The 12,233-nt window shown below is 44.0% G+C and overlaps 1 protein-coding gene across 6 annotated transcripts in view; it reads right to left on the reverse strand.

The window, feature by feature from the left end:
* The window catches only part of LOC146813555 (uncharacterized), an 88,834-nt gene that overhangs the window by 36,599 nt on the left and 40,002 nt on the right, over positions 1 to 12,233 (reverse strand). For all 6 annotated transcript variants that reach the window (XM_085620331.1, XM_085620332.1, XM_085620330.1 and 3 more), the window contains 2 exons: positions 9,126 to 9,236; positions 1,181 to 1,372 (listed from right to left, as the gene is read on the reverse strand). In XM_085620331.1, the coding sequence (XP_085476457.1) occupies positions 1,181 to 1,372; positions 9,126 to 9,236 (303 nt within the window). The remainder of the gene's footprint in view (positions 1 to 1,180; positions 1,373 to 9,125; positions 9,237 to 12,233) is intronic.

Consider the following 12,233-nt stretch of genomic DNA (forward strand, 5'->3'; position numbering starts at 1 on the left):
ACACGTGCCTCGCTGTTTGCAGGTCAATCAGAAACAATCTCGTTAGGAGTTTATCTGTAACCTCCTTCGTTGGGCTTCTTTTCAGGAACATCAGCTAGGATAAGTTTTAGAACAGATGAATCTGAGCCCCCAGATGTGGTGACCACCCCTCAGGAGACCAGATGTGGTGACCATCCCTCAGGAGACCAGATGTGGTGACCATCCCCAACCATCCCTCAGGAGACCAGATGTGGTGACCATCCCTTAGGAGACCAGATGAGGTGACCATCTCTCAGGAGACCAGATGTGGTGGCCACCCCTCAGGAGACCAGATGTGGTGACCATCCCTCAGGAGACCACAACTGCACTTCCCTAGTAGCTATAAATGTGTCCAGGGCTTCTTGGCTTGGTCATTCTTAGATCTGGTTTTAGTAGTTTTATTTCAGTTTGAACTTTAGTTCTCATTTTTGTTAGATCTTTCAGAAAGACGTTTATGTTGTACGAAAAATATTTATAAGATTTGCAGTAAAGTCCTTTAACATATGAAAGGTTTAAGAATACGAGACAGCTCTTTTACTAAGCGGAATGTCACTATTTTTGATACATGTGTGGAGCAATAGCTGGTGCATTAGTAGTGGATCGTTCTCCCCTAATACTCTCAAATAGTTGTTATTTTTCAGAAGTAGGGAGTCAAATAAGTAAGAGACCTTTGAGGAATTAATAAACTAAAGAGAACACTTAAAGGGAGGCCTGGGAGGGGAGTCGGCAAAACAAGACTGACTTGTTGAGCGTGGGCTTGGACTCAACGCTGGACCCATCCAAGGAGATGTATTTAAAGATTGCCCTTAGAAATGTGTGTTGATGAACGTGGAGCATGAACCTGGCTTCAAAGGAAAACAAGCATTGCACAGTAGGGTGCGATGAACAGGGGTGAGGTATGAGGAGACACGTGCTGTTGCAGGAAGGAGAAGGTGACAAGATGCAGACTGCGACAGCTGAAGGGTCATTTGTAAATGTAATATCAATACATAACTCTGCGTCACATGTTAATGATGCTAAACTAGTCACCTTTACCCTCCCTTCGTCTCACAGTACAAGCAACCCAGACTTTACAAATGTTTTCAGAAAAAGACACCCCGTTATCACAGCGGCGAGAAGTTGAGTGAGGTAGGAAACAGCATAGAAGGAAGAAGTGACTCACCGAGGACTGTTGAGCCAACATCCCTCATCCCGGACACTCTTAGGGTTCGTGGGCGATGAGACTCACTCTTGTGGCACTCACTTGTGGAAGACGTGAAGCTTTCTGCTCCCTCTGGAGTCAGGTCGACGACCAAACACGCCTTTCCTTCATTTTTAATTTTGACTGATACAACTGGGGCAATGTCTGCAAGCCCTGCAAAAACAATGATATGAGATAGAAGTGTCTGCTCAACAGTACATTCTGGTGATGTGTGTATCACTTAAACTATAGCATTCTAAAAAGCTATTCATTGTAAAATATGCTGCCCACCAGACTGAAAGTAGAAACCCCACAAAGGGCCTAAGCGGCTGGAGGGATCAAAGTACCTGTTGCGCGCAGCCAGGACATTCCAATGGAAGGGAAATCTGTAGGGAGCATCTCTGAAGTGCACAACCACAACACAGAAGAAAGAACCTTCTCTGAAGCAATTAAAATGATGCGTCTATGAACACAGTCCTCAGATGGTTCAAGCAGTGGCAGTTACTGATCCACTTTTAATCTATCAATTCCAGCAATCAGTTTATAAGGAAAGAACCAGTGACGATCATGCTTTGATCCCGCCTTCTTAAGAACAATGAAGATATCAAATATTTAAAATGTAATATTTTCCTAATTAATACGCATCTCAAACTATTTTATCATTGTAGATTAGTATATTTTTCTTTTCAAGATCCTGACTCACAAATTAAACCAGCAATATCCAAATCTGAGCTGCCCTTCACAACCGCTCCTTAACCCGGGAAATAATTGATAGAAATATTTAACGTGGGAAACAGCTTGATAAAGTGAAGAACTGTCCTTAACAAGAAGATGATTTGCTGCCTTAAGATCATGGACATTACATCTACACCACGAAAAGCCTGAGTTCACTTCACTTTTTACCAACATAAAATAAACAAGCATTTGCAATGCAATAGGTCTTGCATTTGTGAGCCATTGGCATTGTAAATGACAATGCTCTTTACGTATGTGTTTTGGTTGGAATGTAGTGGATGTATGTGAGGTGGAATTTTGTGCGTTGCATTGGAATTGTTTGTTGGGGAATTGTGTGGTGTGGGATTGTATGGTGGGCTGTGTATTTGTGTAATGGAATTATGTGGTATGGTGAATAGATAGGGGCGACACCCGCACAGAATAGTTTGAAAGGAAGCCTGAGAGGGATAGGTAGTTTGTTTAGAAAGTGCGATAGAAAGAACGGGAGAGCAGGGTACAGATGCATAAAGAGGGAGCGCTTATGTACACAGAAGACACCCTAAGAAGAGGAGGAGAGCATGGGTTTGAGGGACACAAACCTTGAAAATGCACAAGAAAGAAAATGTGCTTGAAGACATTAGGTAAATTACATGAGAGAGGCAGAAACAGTGTGTCAGACAGCGAGAGAGAGGTGACAGTACGAGAGAGAGAGAGCGAGAGAGACGGAGGGACGAGTGGGGGAGCACCAGGGGCAGGGGGGAGCAGTGGACAGAGTGAGGAGGTACAGCACGGTAGCATTTGTGAGCAGGCAGTAGAGAGAAAAGACAGATTGTGAGGGAGGGATTAGAGGGGACAGAGAGACAGCTAGATGAGAGGGGCAGTGGGAGTGTGAGGGAGAGGTAAGAGTGGCAGTGGTGTGTGGGGAGAGATGAGAGTGGCAGTGGGAGTGGGAGGAAGAGATGAGAGGGGCAGTGGGAGTGTGAGGGAGAGGTGAGAGGGGCAGTGGGAGTGTGAGGGAGAGGTGAGAGGGGCAGTGGGAGTGTGAGGGAGAGGTGAGAGTGGCAGTGGGAGTGTGAGGGAGAGGTGAGCGTGGTAGTGGGAGTGTGAGGGAGAGATGAGAGTGGCAGTGGTGTGTGGGAAGAGATGACGGGTTTGTGGCACAGCAGGAGATAGACGTGTTTGGCACACACATGGATCTGTCCTGAGCGCGCTATGGGGAAGTAATGAAACCTCTGGTTGCGTGGGGTTTACTAGAGGTGCATGTGATGAGCAGGCAGAGGCTCGGTGAGGGGTAAGTTTCGACGATAGCACTGCATGCAAGGACCTCGGCAGAGGCCAATTATGACGCAAACAAGACATCTTGGCAGTAATGGCTGCGTCGCCTCCGCCCCTAGGATTTTGCCTGGAGGTGTCGGTTGAGTTCAGCTGCTCGGAGCTCTTGGCAAACACCACGGGCCCCCCCTTGCCGCTTCCACGGACCCTGTCATTCTGCACTGGGGCCGATCATTAGGGTATTTCCTTATTTCTAGCACCACCTTTAATCCAGGCAGCAGCCCAGAACATGACATAACAGGAAGTGCGCCCTGGAGTCTGGATCACTGGAAGTTGTTTCACACGAACAGTCAAACTACCGATACTGCTTTGTAAATTGTTACAAGCAGACTGCGAGGCGCACTGTGAAGATACTTTTCTATTTATTATTGCTAAAATAAATCTAGAAACGGAACCATGTATCTTTTTTTAAACGCGGGAAGCCATAATTGAAACACAAACACGGCACATTTTTATTTTGTGAATTTCTTTTCGTTCATTTGAAAGCATTTACGAAAGTGAAAGTACACATCCTGCACTTTGGGATTGGGGGGGTCACTTCCTGTGAATCGATGCTACTGCTGGAAGATGAAAGGAGGGAAAGGAGACAGAAGAGGGACATGGCAGAGAAGGATCGATATAGAGAGAATTGTTTACTAGAAAGAGAGGGATGTATCCGGGCCTGTAGTGAATGCCATGGAAGGGGTGAGATCCCGACAGACATTCATATGGCGCACACGTCATGCCCTGACATACATCATAGGACGGTATCCGAAGCAGACTTTACTGAAATGACCCCGTCCGCAGCGCGGATTTTGTTATAGGACGACTATGATTGTAATAAAAAAATTGGAAAACGAAGCCTTCTGTGTTACTAGTTTAGAGTTACTAGTTTGTGTGTTTAAAAGGTGTAAACATGAACATGCAATAAAGGAAACATGCAAAGCTTCTTCGAGATACATAATAAAGAGAGACTGGCACTTTCATCAACTCGAAGAAACTCCTTCGATGCAGCAAAGTAAAGCGGCAAAGGGCGCCGCAGCTGGGAGCCTTTTAAAATCCCTCAAACCGGCATGAATACAACACAATAAAGCATCGCTAGGTGCAGCTTATGCTACAATGTATACAACGGAAACCCTCAATGAAATGGTTCCGTTTTTGCGGGGGGGGGGGGAGGGGTATAATGGCTTCGATAAAGGTAGCCGTCATTTACTGTCAGATCATATTCTAAAGAAATTACAAGAGAAAATACAGGAGCTAAGACTATGAAAATAGTTTGCGCTCCTGACCTTCTAGTTAGTTCACCCATAAGAAGCATTTACCAATGCTGGCGCGTTGGCAAAGGGGGCAGGGGGCACAGGAGGGGCAGAAGAAAGAGTACCTCCATCCTCCAGGCATCACAACAGCGCAGTGAAAAAAGCATTAAAGCTAACGCGCTGCCTTGCGGCAAATACACAATTAGAGCAGAAACGCTGCGGTCACGAGAGCTCATAACTCCAGAGGCCCCGTATAGGGACAGGACAGACCTGCCCAGTATTTAGGGAACTGCAGAGAAAATGGAGGCTTAACGGAGGGAACAGGGGTTAAGTAATATATGGCGGCAATTCTATGGGACACATGTACACTAAACCACCAATTTACAGCATAAACCACTAACATACAAGGTACAGCAGGATATATCGCAAATGACAATATTTCATTAAAAAAAATAACCTTTGTTTTTAAACGCCCATAAAAAATTTCTTAACGCAGAACTGCCCTACCCACCCAGTTTTGCCAGCATCCAATATATTCGGCCAGAACTGTTTTCAGTCAGTAGACGTCTGCTCGTTATTTGAACTCTTTGAACCGGGTAAATGGAGCATTTGAAAAACGCGAGTGCATTTTCTGAGCAAGCAGTAATGCCACGTTATCTCTGCTTCATCACCACAACAAAGGGTTAAGCACATCGTGTTATTTACCAAGCGGCCGAGAGAAGCGGTGTTTGTCTGCTAAAAAGGACGCATCTATTGACAGTAAGCAAAACAGGAAACAATGAATTGCCCCAAGAGGACCGACGACAGGCAAAGAGTTATCAGGCCTTCACTAGACACAGAACAGATACATTTTCGACACTGCGCTCCATTTAGTAGTAGAAAATATACAGTTCACTAGAAAACAATGACTAGCGTGGTAAGTGAATGCGCATCGTTTCATTAAGCTGGGATTCCGGCCCCAATCTGCGGGGCCCAATGCAAACTGACTCCGTTATTCTTTCCTGCACGCGGTCACAAGACCCTCAAACAAGAGCCACTCCAAGAGCAACAAGCTTTCGGAGAGAGGTTTGGATGAAGAATCATCAAAAGTAAACAAACCTTTGGCCGCCGTCCGTTATGAAACACACCAGCGAGGTCACGAAAGGGAAAGCGGTCATGCCGAACTGCTGACAATAGGCGCAGGGGCGCCACTGCTAAAGTTAAAGCGCAGCATTTAGCCACTTTTGTGAAAATAGACATCATTTCAAAAGTTGATTTATGCAGCGCCATGTGGCGTATTGAAAATAATTATTATATTTAATGTTAAAGCACAACATTGCGGTGCTTTAAAAAAAATAATGGCAGGGAGGGCTAACGAAAAGCAGGCGTTGGTCAGTTAAAGAAAGGCGGGAGCTGGATAAACGAGTGGTGCGCGCGCGCCACAGCAAGCCATGTGGTTTCAATTATTGAGCCCGTGTCTGGGCACGATAATTGAAACCACATGGCAGCGGTGCACGTAATAGACACCAATAGGCCATGGGCGGAGCAATGCGCCCACTTTTAGCCAATTGCGTGCTGTCTTTGATAAAAAGACGCACGCAAAGCCCAATAGCGTGGGCCAAAAGGAAAAGCACACGCACGAGTGTGTGCGATTCCTAGGTCTGTTTTCAAACCCCCTGCATGAGGTCTCTCGCTGCGCAAGCAATGCTGCACACTGCAACGCTAGGCGCGAGACCTAAAAATGGCCCGGTGATCGAGGCAGACGTTCTTCCCTAAACAAGACACACTGGAGAAGTTTGGTAGTGTAGTGTAGTTCCTATTTCCCTTATAGGCTCTGCGCATTGGAATAATATACACTATAGTTTTGGCATAGGACGGAGGTCAGTATGCCTCTATCGAGTACATTAAACGTAATTACTTTGTGTGCCAGCTAACTCAGAGGTCACTAGAAACTTCTCGAATAAACAAGAAGGGATTAGTTTCTGACAACCGCATAAACATGACAACTTTGTTTCCCTTAGAATCGGAACATGTCTCAGATTTGTGGAAACAACAGATAACAGTTTCACTCAGTCAATCGTGCATGCTTAGTTTCTCCAGAGTTACACAGAAAAAGTTAGGCGGGCGTTTCAATAAAAGGGTTTATTGAACAGTCTTGTTTCTCGTGTAAGAGATATGAGCTGTTACAATCATTAGACAGTAAGCAAGATACAATACGCACAGCATAAGCAGTAAGAAGAAATAATACTGCAATAGCATTGTCCTTTAGCTATGACATATATTCGTATATACATACATAAATAACACAGGCTAAAAAGTGGATACCCGTCTGATGTTTCTAAAATAGTTTTACCACAGTGTACCTAACCTAAGTGTAGTACAAGGTAAGAAGTAGGTGCTGTTGTCTATAGCATGGTATATACTAAGTTTATATGCCAAGAGTCCCTCTAGGTTCTCGTCAACTCCATACCTTATAATGAGAGAAGTGGGAATCTCTTTCCGGGTCTAAAACTCTAACACCCCGCGAAGGGAGTCAGAACACTGGAAGCTGGATTCTCTGCGAGCAGGGGTGACAGCGTCTGGTCAGTGGGTCAGGCGGGAACTCGAATTCCTTCCGAACTTGCCGTGGCGAGCCGTATCGAGCTGTGTAGGCGAGTTGAGCCGAGCCGTGCCATGCTTGCCATGGTAAGGGAAGGTATATTTATACCTGGAAGGTGCTTAGGAATGCTAGCATTGATGTAAAGTCGGGCAGAGGAAGACGTCATGAATGAACCCCTAAGGAATAGTAGTTCATGCATAATAGATGAGTTCTAGGAGAAATCAATAATCCTAGCTAGGGAAAGTCCCGATGGCTTAAGGGTCTGGTTTCTAAGAACTCGTTGTGACGTGGAGATGGACGGATGTAGGTGACCATGCCTGTATTTGGATAGCATGGCTAATGCCTAAATAAGGACTGGGATTCTATGCCTAAATAACGGCAATGCAAATTGTGCCTATATAAGGACATGATTCAGGGAAACCTATGTACGGGCATCTAAATCGAAACACAACAGTAGTAAGATGGAGCGTGTAGTAGAATATGACTCTTTACAGCAAACGCGTTGTCCAAGCATTCCATTACATCGCAGTTGTTATAACGACCGCGTAGTAACCACGTGAACCATTACATCGCAAGTCGTTTTAACGACTTGCTGTAGGGGGCGCGCTGGACTTAGGAATAGTATCATTTACTATTCCTACTCCAGTTTGTGCAACAGCAGGGAAGGTGTTGGATTGTCAATTCAACACCAGCGCACCCCCTACAGCAAGTCGCTGAGACGACTTGCGATGTAATGCTACGCGTGGTAACAACGCGGACGTTGTAAAGACCGTGTTGTAAAGGAACCGCATTGTGGAGACAGCATTGTAAATGCTGTTTCCGTGTAGTATAGATGGAGCGCGAGTAAATGCTTACAGATGTACGATATATTCTAACGAAGTAGGGAGAGCGAGGAAGTACATTCTGTGGAAGTAAAGTTATAAACACCCAAGCAAAGTAACCTGCAAGGCAGAACTGGTAAAAAGTATAGCAGCTGAAGCGAAGTTGGAGGTGTACAAGGCCGCCCAAAAGATGTCAGCAGGAAATGAAAACTCATTAACAGGACAACAGGATCTTTAATGTTAAAGCCGGTCCTCGTGCCAGGCCTCTCTGCGACAGGTCTCCTGTCCAGCGTGCCTGCAGTCTGCTACCCTCTGCTGCCTACTTTCTGCCCTCTGTATGCACCTCCTCTGCTAGTTTTTTTGCCTTTACTGCTTGCTTTTCTGCCCACTGTTTTCTTTCCTGCTCGTTTTTCTACCCTCTGTTTTGCTCTCACTGCTCTTTTTTCTGCCCCCTGTTTTGCATTTTCTGCTAATTTTTCTACCCTCTCTTTTGCCTTTTCTGCTAGTTTTTCTGCCCTATGTTTTGCCCTCACTGCTTGTTTTTCTGCCCTCTGTTTAGCCTGTTCTGCTAGTTTTTCTGCCCTCTGTTTCGCCTGTTCTGCTAGTTTTTCTGCCCTCTGTTTTTCATTTTCTGCTAATTTTTCTACCCTCTGTTTTGCCTTTTCAGTTCATTTTTCTGCCTTTTGTTTAGCCCTCACTGCTCGTTTTTCTGCCCTGTTTTGCCTTTTCTGTTCTTTTTTCTACCCTCTGTTTTGCCCTCACTGCTCGTTTTTCTGCCCTCTGTTTTTCCTTCACTGCTCGTTTGTCTGCCCTCTGTTTCGCCTGTTCTGCTAGTTTTTCTGCCCTCTGTTCTGCCTGTTCTGCTTGGTTTTCTGCCCTCTCTTTCACCTGTTCTGCTTGTTTTTCTGCCCTCTGCTTTGCCTTTTTCTGCTTGTTTTTCTGCCCTCTGTTTTTCCTTCACTGCTCGTTTGTCTGCCCTCTGTTTCGCCTGTTCTGCTTGGTTTTCTGCCCTCTGCTTTGCCTTTTGCTGCTTTCCTCCCTCTTCCCGCCGTTTCTTCAAGACCTGTCACAGGGAGAGCTGGCACAACGGAGACCTCACACCCCAGCGCCCAGATACCCCAAGGGTGACAGTGCGGTGCTCTACAAATGTTGATTGATAGGAAACTGGATGCATATCCCATTGAGGACTGATATCTCCTGATTTAATGCGTTAATGACATTTGTTCTGCTAAACGCTCTTTACTCACTTGCAGAGGATGCGATGGTCTCTCTTCTCTCGGGGTTGATATCAGCTACTGGACACGGCCCTCCTTCATTTTTAATTTTAAATGGCGCCAGTGAGCCGAAATCTGCATGTCCTGGTAAAACATTCAAGAGGAGCATTCATATCTTCTCGAAGCCAACTTTGATAAGCAAACAAAAGACCATTTTGAAAGATAATGAAAAAATATAACAAGCATTTGCAATGCAATAGGTCTCGCATTTGTGGGAGTTAGAGCTATTGGCGTTGTAAATGATAATGTCTTTTACCCATGTCTTATTGTTTGGAGTGCTGAGGGTGTATGAGGTGTGGAGTGGAATTATGTGGGTTGGATTTGGAATTGTTAGTTGTGGAATTGTGTGGGGTGGTATTTTTGGGTGTATTTGTGTTGTGGTGAAATTAATTTGGGTACACGTTCACATGCCACCTCCGCCCCTGAGTCTGTCACAATGTGGCTCCATTTTTAGATTGTGCTGTCAGAGGCCAAGCACAAGGGAAATGAAGGGCTGCGTTGACATTAAAAGTATGATGACAAAAGTCTGACTGTACTGAGCCCTGATAGGTAAAGCAAATTAAGTTTTACTGATCGCAGCACAAGATGATTCTTTATCATAATAAAAGAGCTATTTTGAAATGCATTATGTGTCTGTTTTCATTCGCATTCATTGGTGTAAGTATGTATGACAAATCCGCCGTCTTCTTACCTAGCAGCATGTGGCCATTCCACAGTTAGCTATGCGACTTAAGTTCCCCATACTGAGCATGGCTATTCGGATTGCCTCCTGTGAGTCTGTTACTGCAGGGCATTGTCTGTACACTTTATCTCCCAGTAACAGGGACACTGTCTATTATTTTTTAATGTATGGTTGCTGTATGAAGACCGAGGTTGGGGGTGAAGTTTGGGGATGTAATCTTGTATCAATGATGGTAACTCACAGGTAACAAAAGCATGCTAATCGGGTTGTCAGTCAGTCAATTAATCTTTATTCGGATATAAAGATACCCACAAAAGAACATGACACATACAAAATAAGACATTTCATGATTAAAACACGTTATGCATGGTTAAAAAACATTTAAAATACTTCACATCAACGGGAGTTGGCTAGAGCAACAGCGCTCAAATAACAGGAACATGGGGATTGTAGGGCCACTAGGTAAAAAAGACCCCGAACATAGCAGCATGATATAAAGTGATAAAGTACAAGAGTTTGGCAAATTTAAAACGGGATACCATAACGTGGGCCAGGCCTCTGTAAACAACATAATACACTATTATAACAGTAAGCCAGCCCATACATATTAGTAAATGGGTCCTTGGATGGTAAAATGTTAAGAAAAATGCATAAGAACTGCATAAAAACAACTACCAAAAAACAAGGAACCATGGCTACGTTTATGCGTCCCACCCATCCCTAACCTCTGAAATCAGGGTAGCTACACCTCATTTCTAGTCTTCCTAAGTTTTACAGCTAATCTTAAAAAGTTCACAGTGCAGAACAACGTAAGGCGGTCAGAGGAAAGTTTCAAAAACAAGAGTGCCACCTTAACCTGGGCAAATGTATTATTTCTTAAAATGGATTTTAGAAATAAAACCCTCGGGTACTCCTATAAAGAACAAAAAAAGACAAAATGAAGAGTATCCTGCGGAGATCTCAGATCGCAGCCGCAAGGACCCTTTATGTCAACGTCTGTTGTGTGCCCTGCAGGAACAGATAAAATATGATGCAAAAGATTCAATCTGAATCTAGTCATTAAAAATCTATCATTTTTGTTATAAATATACGCCAGGTAGGGTTCCAGACCCGGTAATGATTTTGTTAACAGGTGGCCTCTCACTGAGACTTTCAGAAGTTCGCTATCCTCCCTTTCACAGGCTAAGCGCCGAAGAAATTCAGATTTTATAACACCCTTAACTCGAGGCGTAAGTGTCGCGGGCTCATCAAAATAGTTGGCAAATCCCAACCATTTCAGGGTTGGATTTAATATCTCCCATAAAACAACCTTTACAAGCTACCATAGCCCAGCATTTTGTAGAAGGAACTATCTATAACTGTCCAACCATATTTACTCCATATTTCTTAAGTGTCCCTGATTCCACATATTAATGTCAATTTCCTTCTCCTCTTGATACCAGAGTGGCGTCCTGCCACTTACACAGCTGTACTCGTTTCTGGAAATGATGACCACTTATGACTTTGTTGACATTGAATATTTCGTCTCTGCTTATGTGAGAGATACAATAATGGCATTTTTATGGCTGTGATTATTTTTTTTATAATTGTTTAGCACTCTTGCATAAATCCAAGAATTGCATTTGCGAACGTTTTTTTTCCAGTGCTTTTGTTCCTTTTAGGCGTAGCTGAGCAGAAGAGCAACGTGCTTAACGTAAGACAGGCATCCAGCACATTCCATGTCTCTGCATTTCCCACTGAAAACTGTTCAGATTAGCTGATAAGAGAGATAATGGTGATGACAGGGCCCACAAATCATTTGTGGAGCACATAAAACACTTGTGAGGCAGCAGTCGATATGCCAAGCGGTGAAAGGCAAAGACAGATAAATGAACTACTGCCTTAAACGAGGCTTTAGGAAAAATATATTTTCAGTCCAGTAATACAGAGCTGAAATGATACAACAGTTGGGCTCAAATATGTTTGGTGTTGCAGTAATCGGAATCAAAGGTAAATGGCTGACAATTCCCCCAAAAATATTTTATGTGTGTGTGAAAATATTGTTTAAAATCAGGCTATTGTAAAGGAGAAAGCATCATTTATGGACAATATCCCTGCAGCAAGGTGGTTACAGTTTAGTATACCGGTGTGTCAGCGCACTTATTTCACCACTGAATTCCTTTATAATATCCATAATAAGATGCCAGGTGTGCCCTGAAGGTGCCCTGTTGAGCTGTTTAATTGATAAACTATGTAATATGATGAGTGATAAAGGCCAAAGTCTCTGAATGCAGACAAAAATACCACCAAGTGACAGAAAGGTAAATTAGTAAATTATCTGCCTCAGACATTGCTGCTGCATGTATATTTCATTTTTTCCCCGACTGATCTTTCTTGTTTCAGTTTATTTGCATGCATGA

The sequence above is a fragment of the Triturus cristatus genome, chromosome 7 (genome assembly GCF_964204655.1).
Source record: "Triturus cristatus chromosome 7, aTriCri1.1, whole genome shotgun sequence".
Lineage (NCBI taxonomy): Eukaryota > Metazoa > Chordata > Amphibia > Caudata > Salamandridae > Triturus > Triturus cristatus.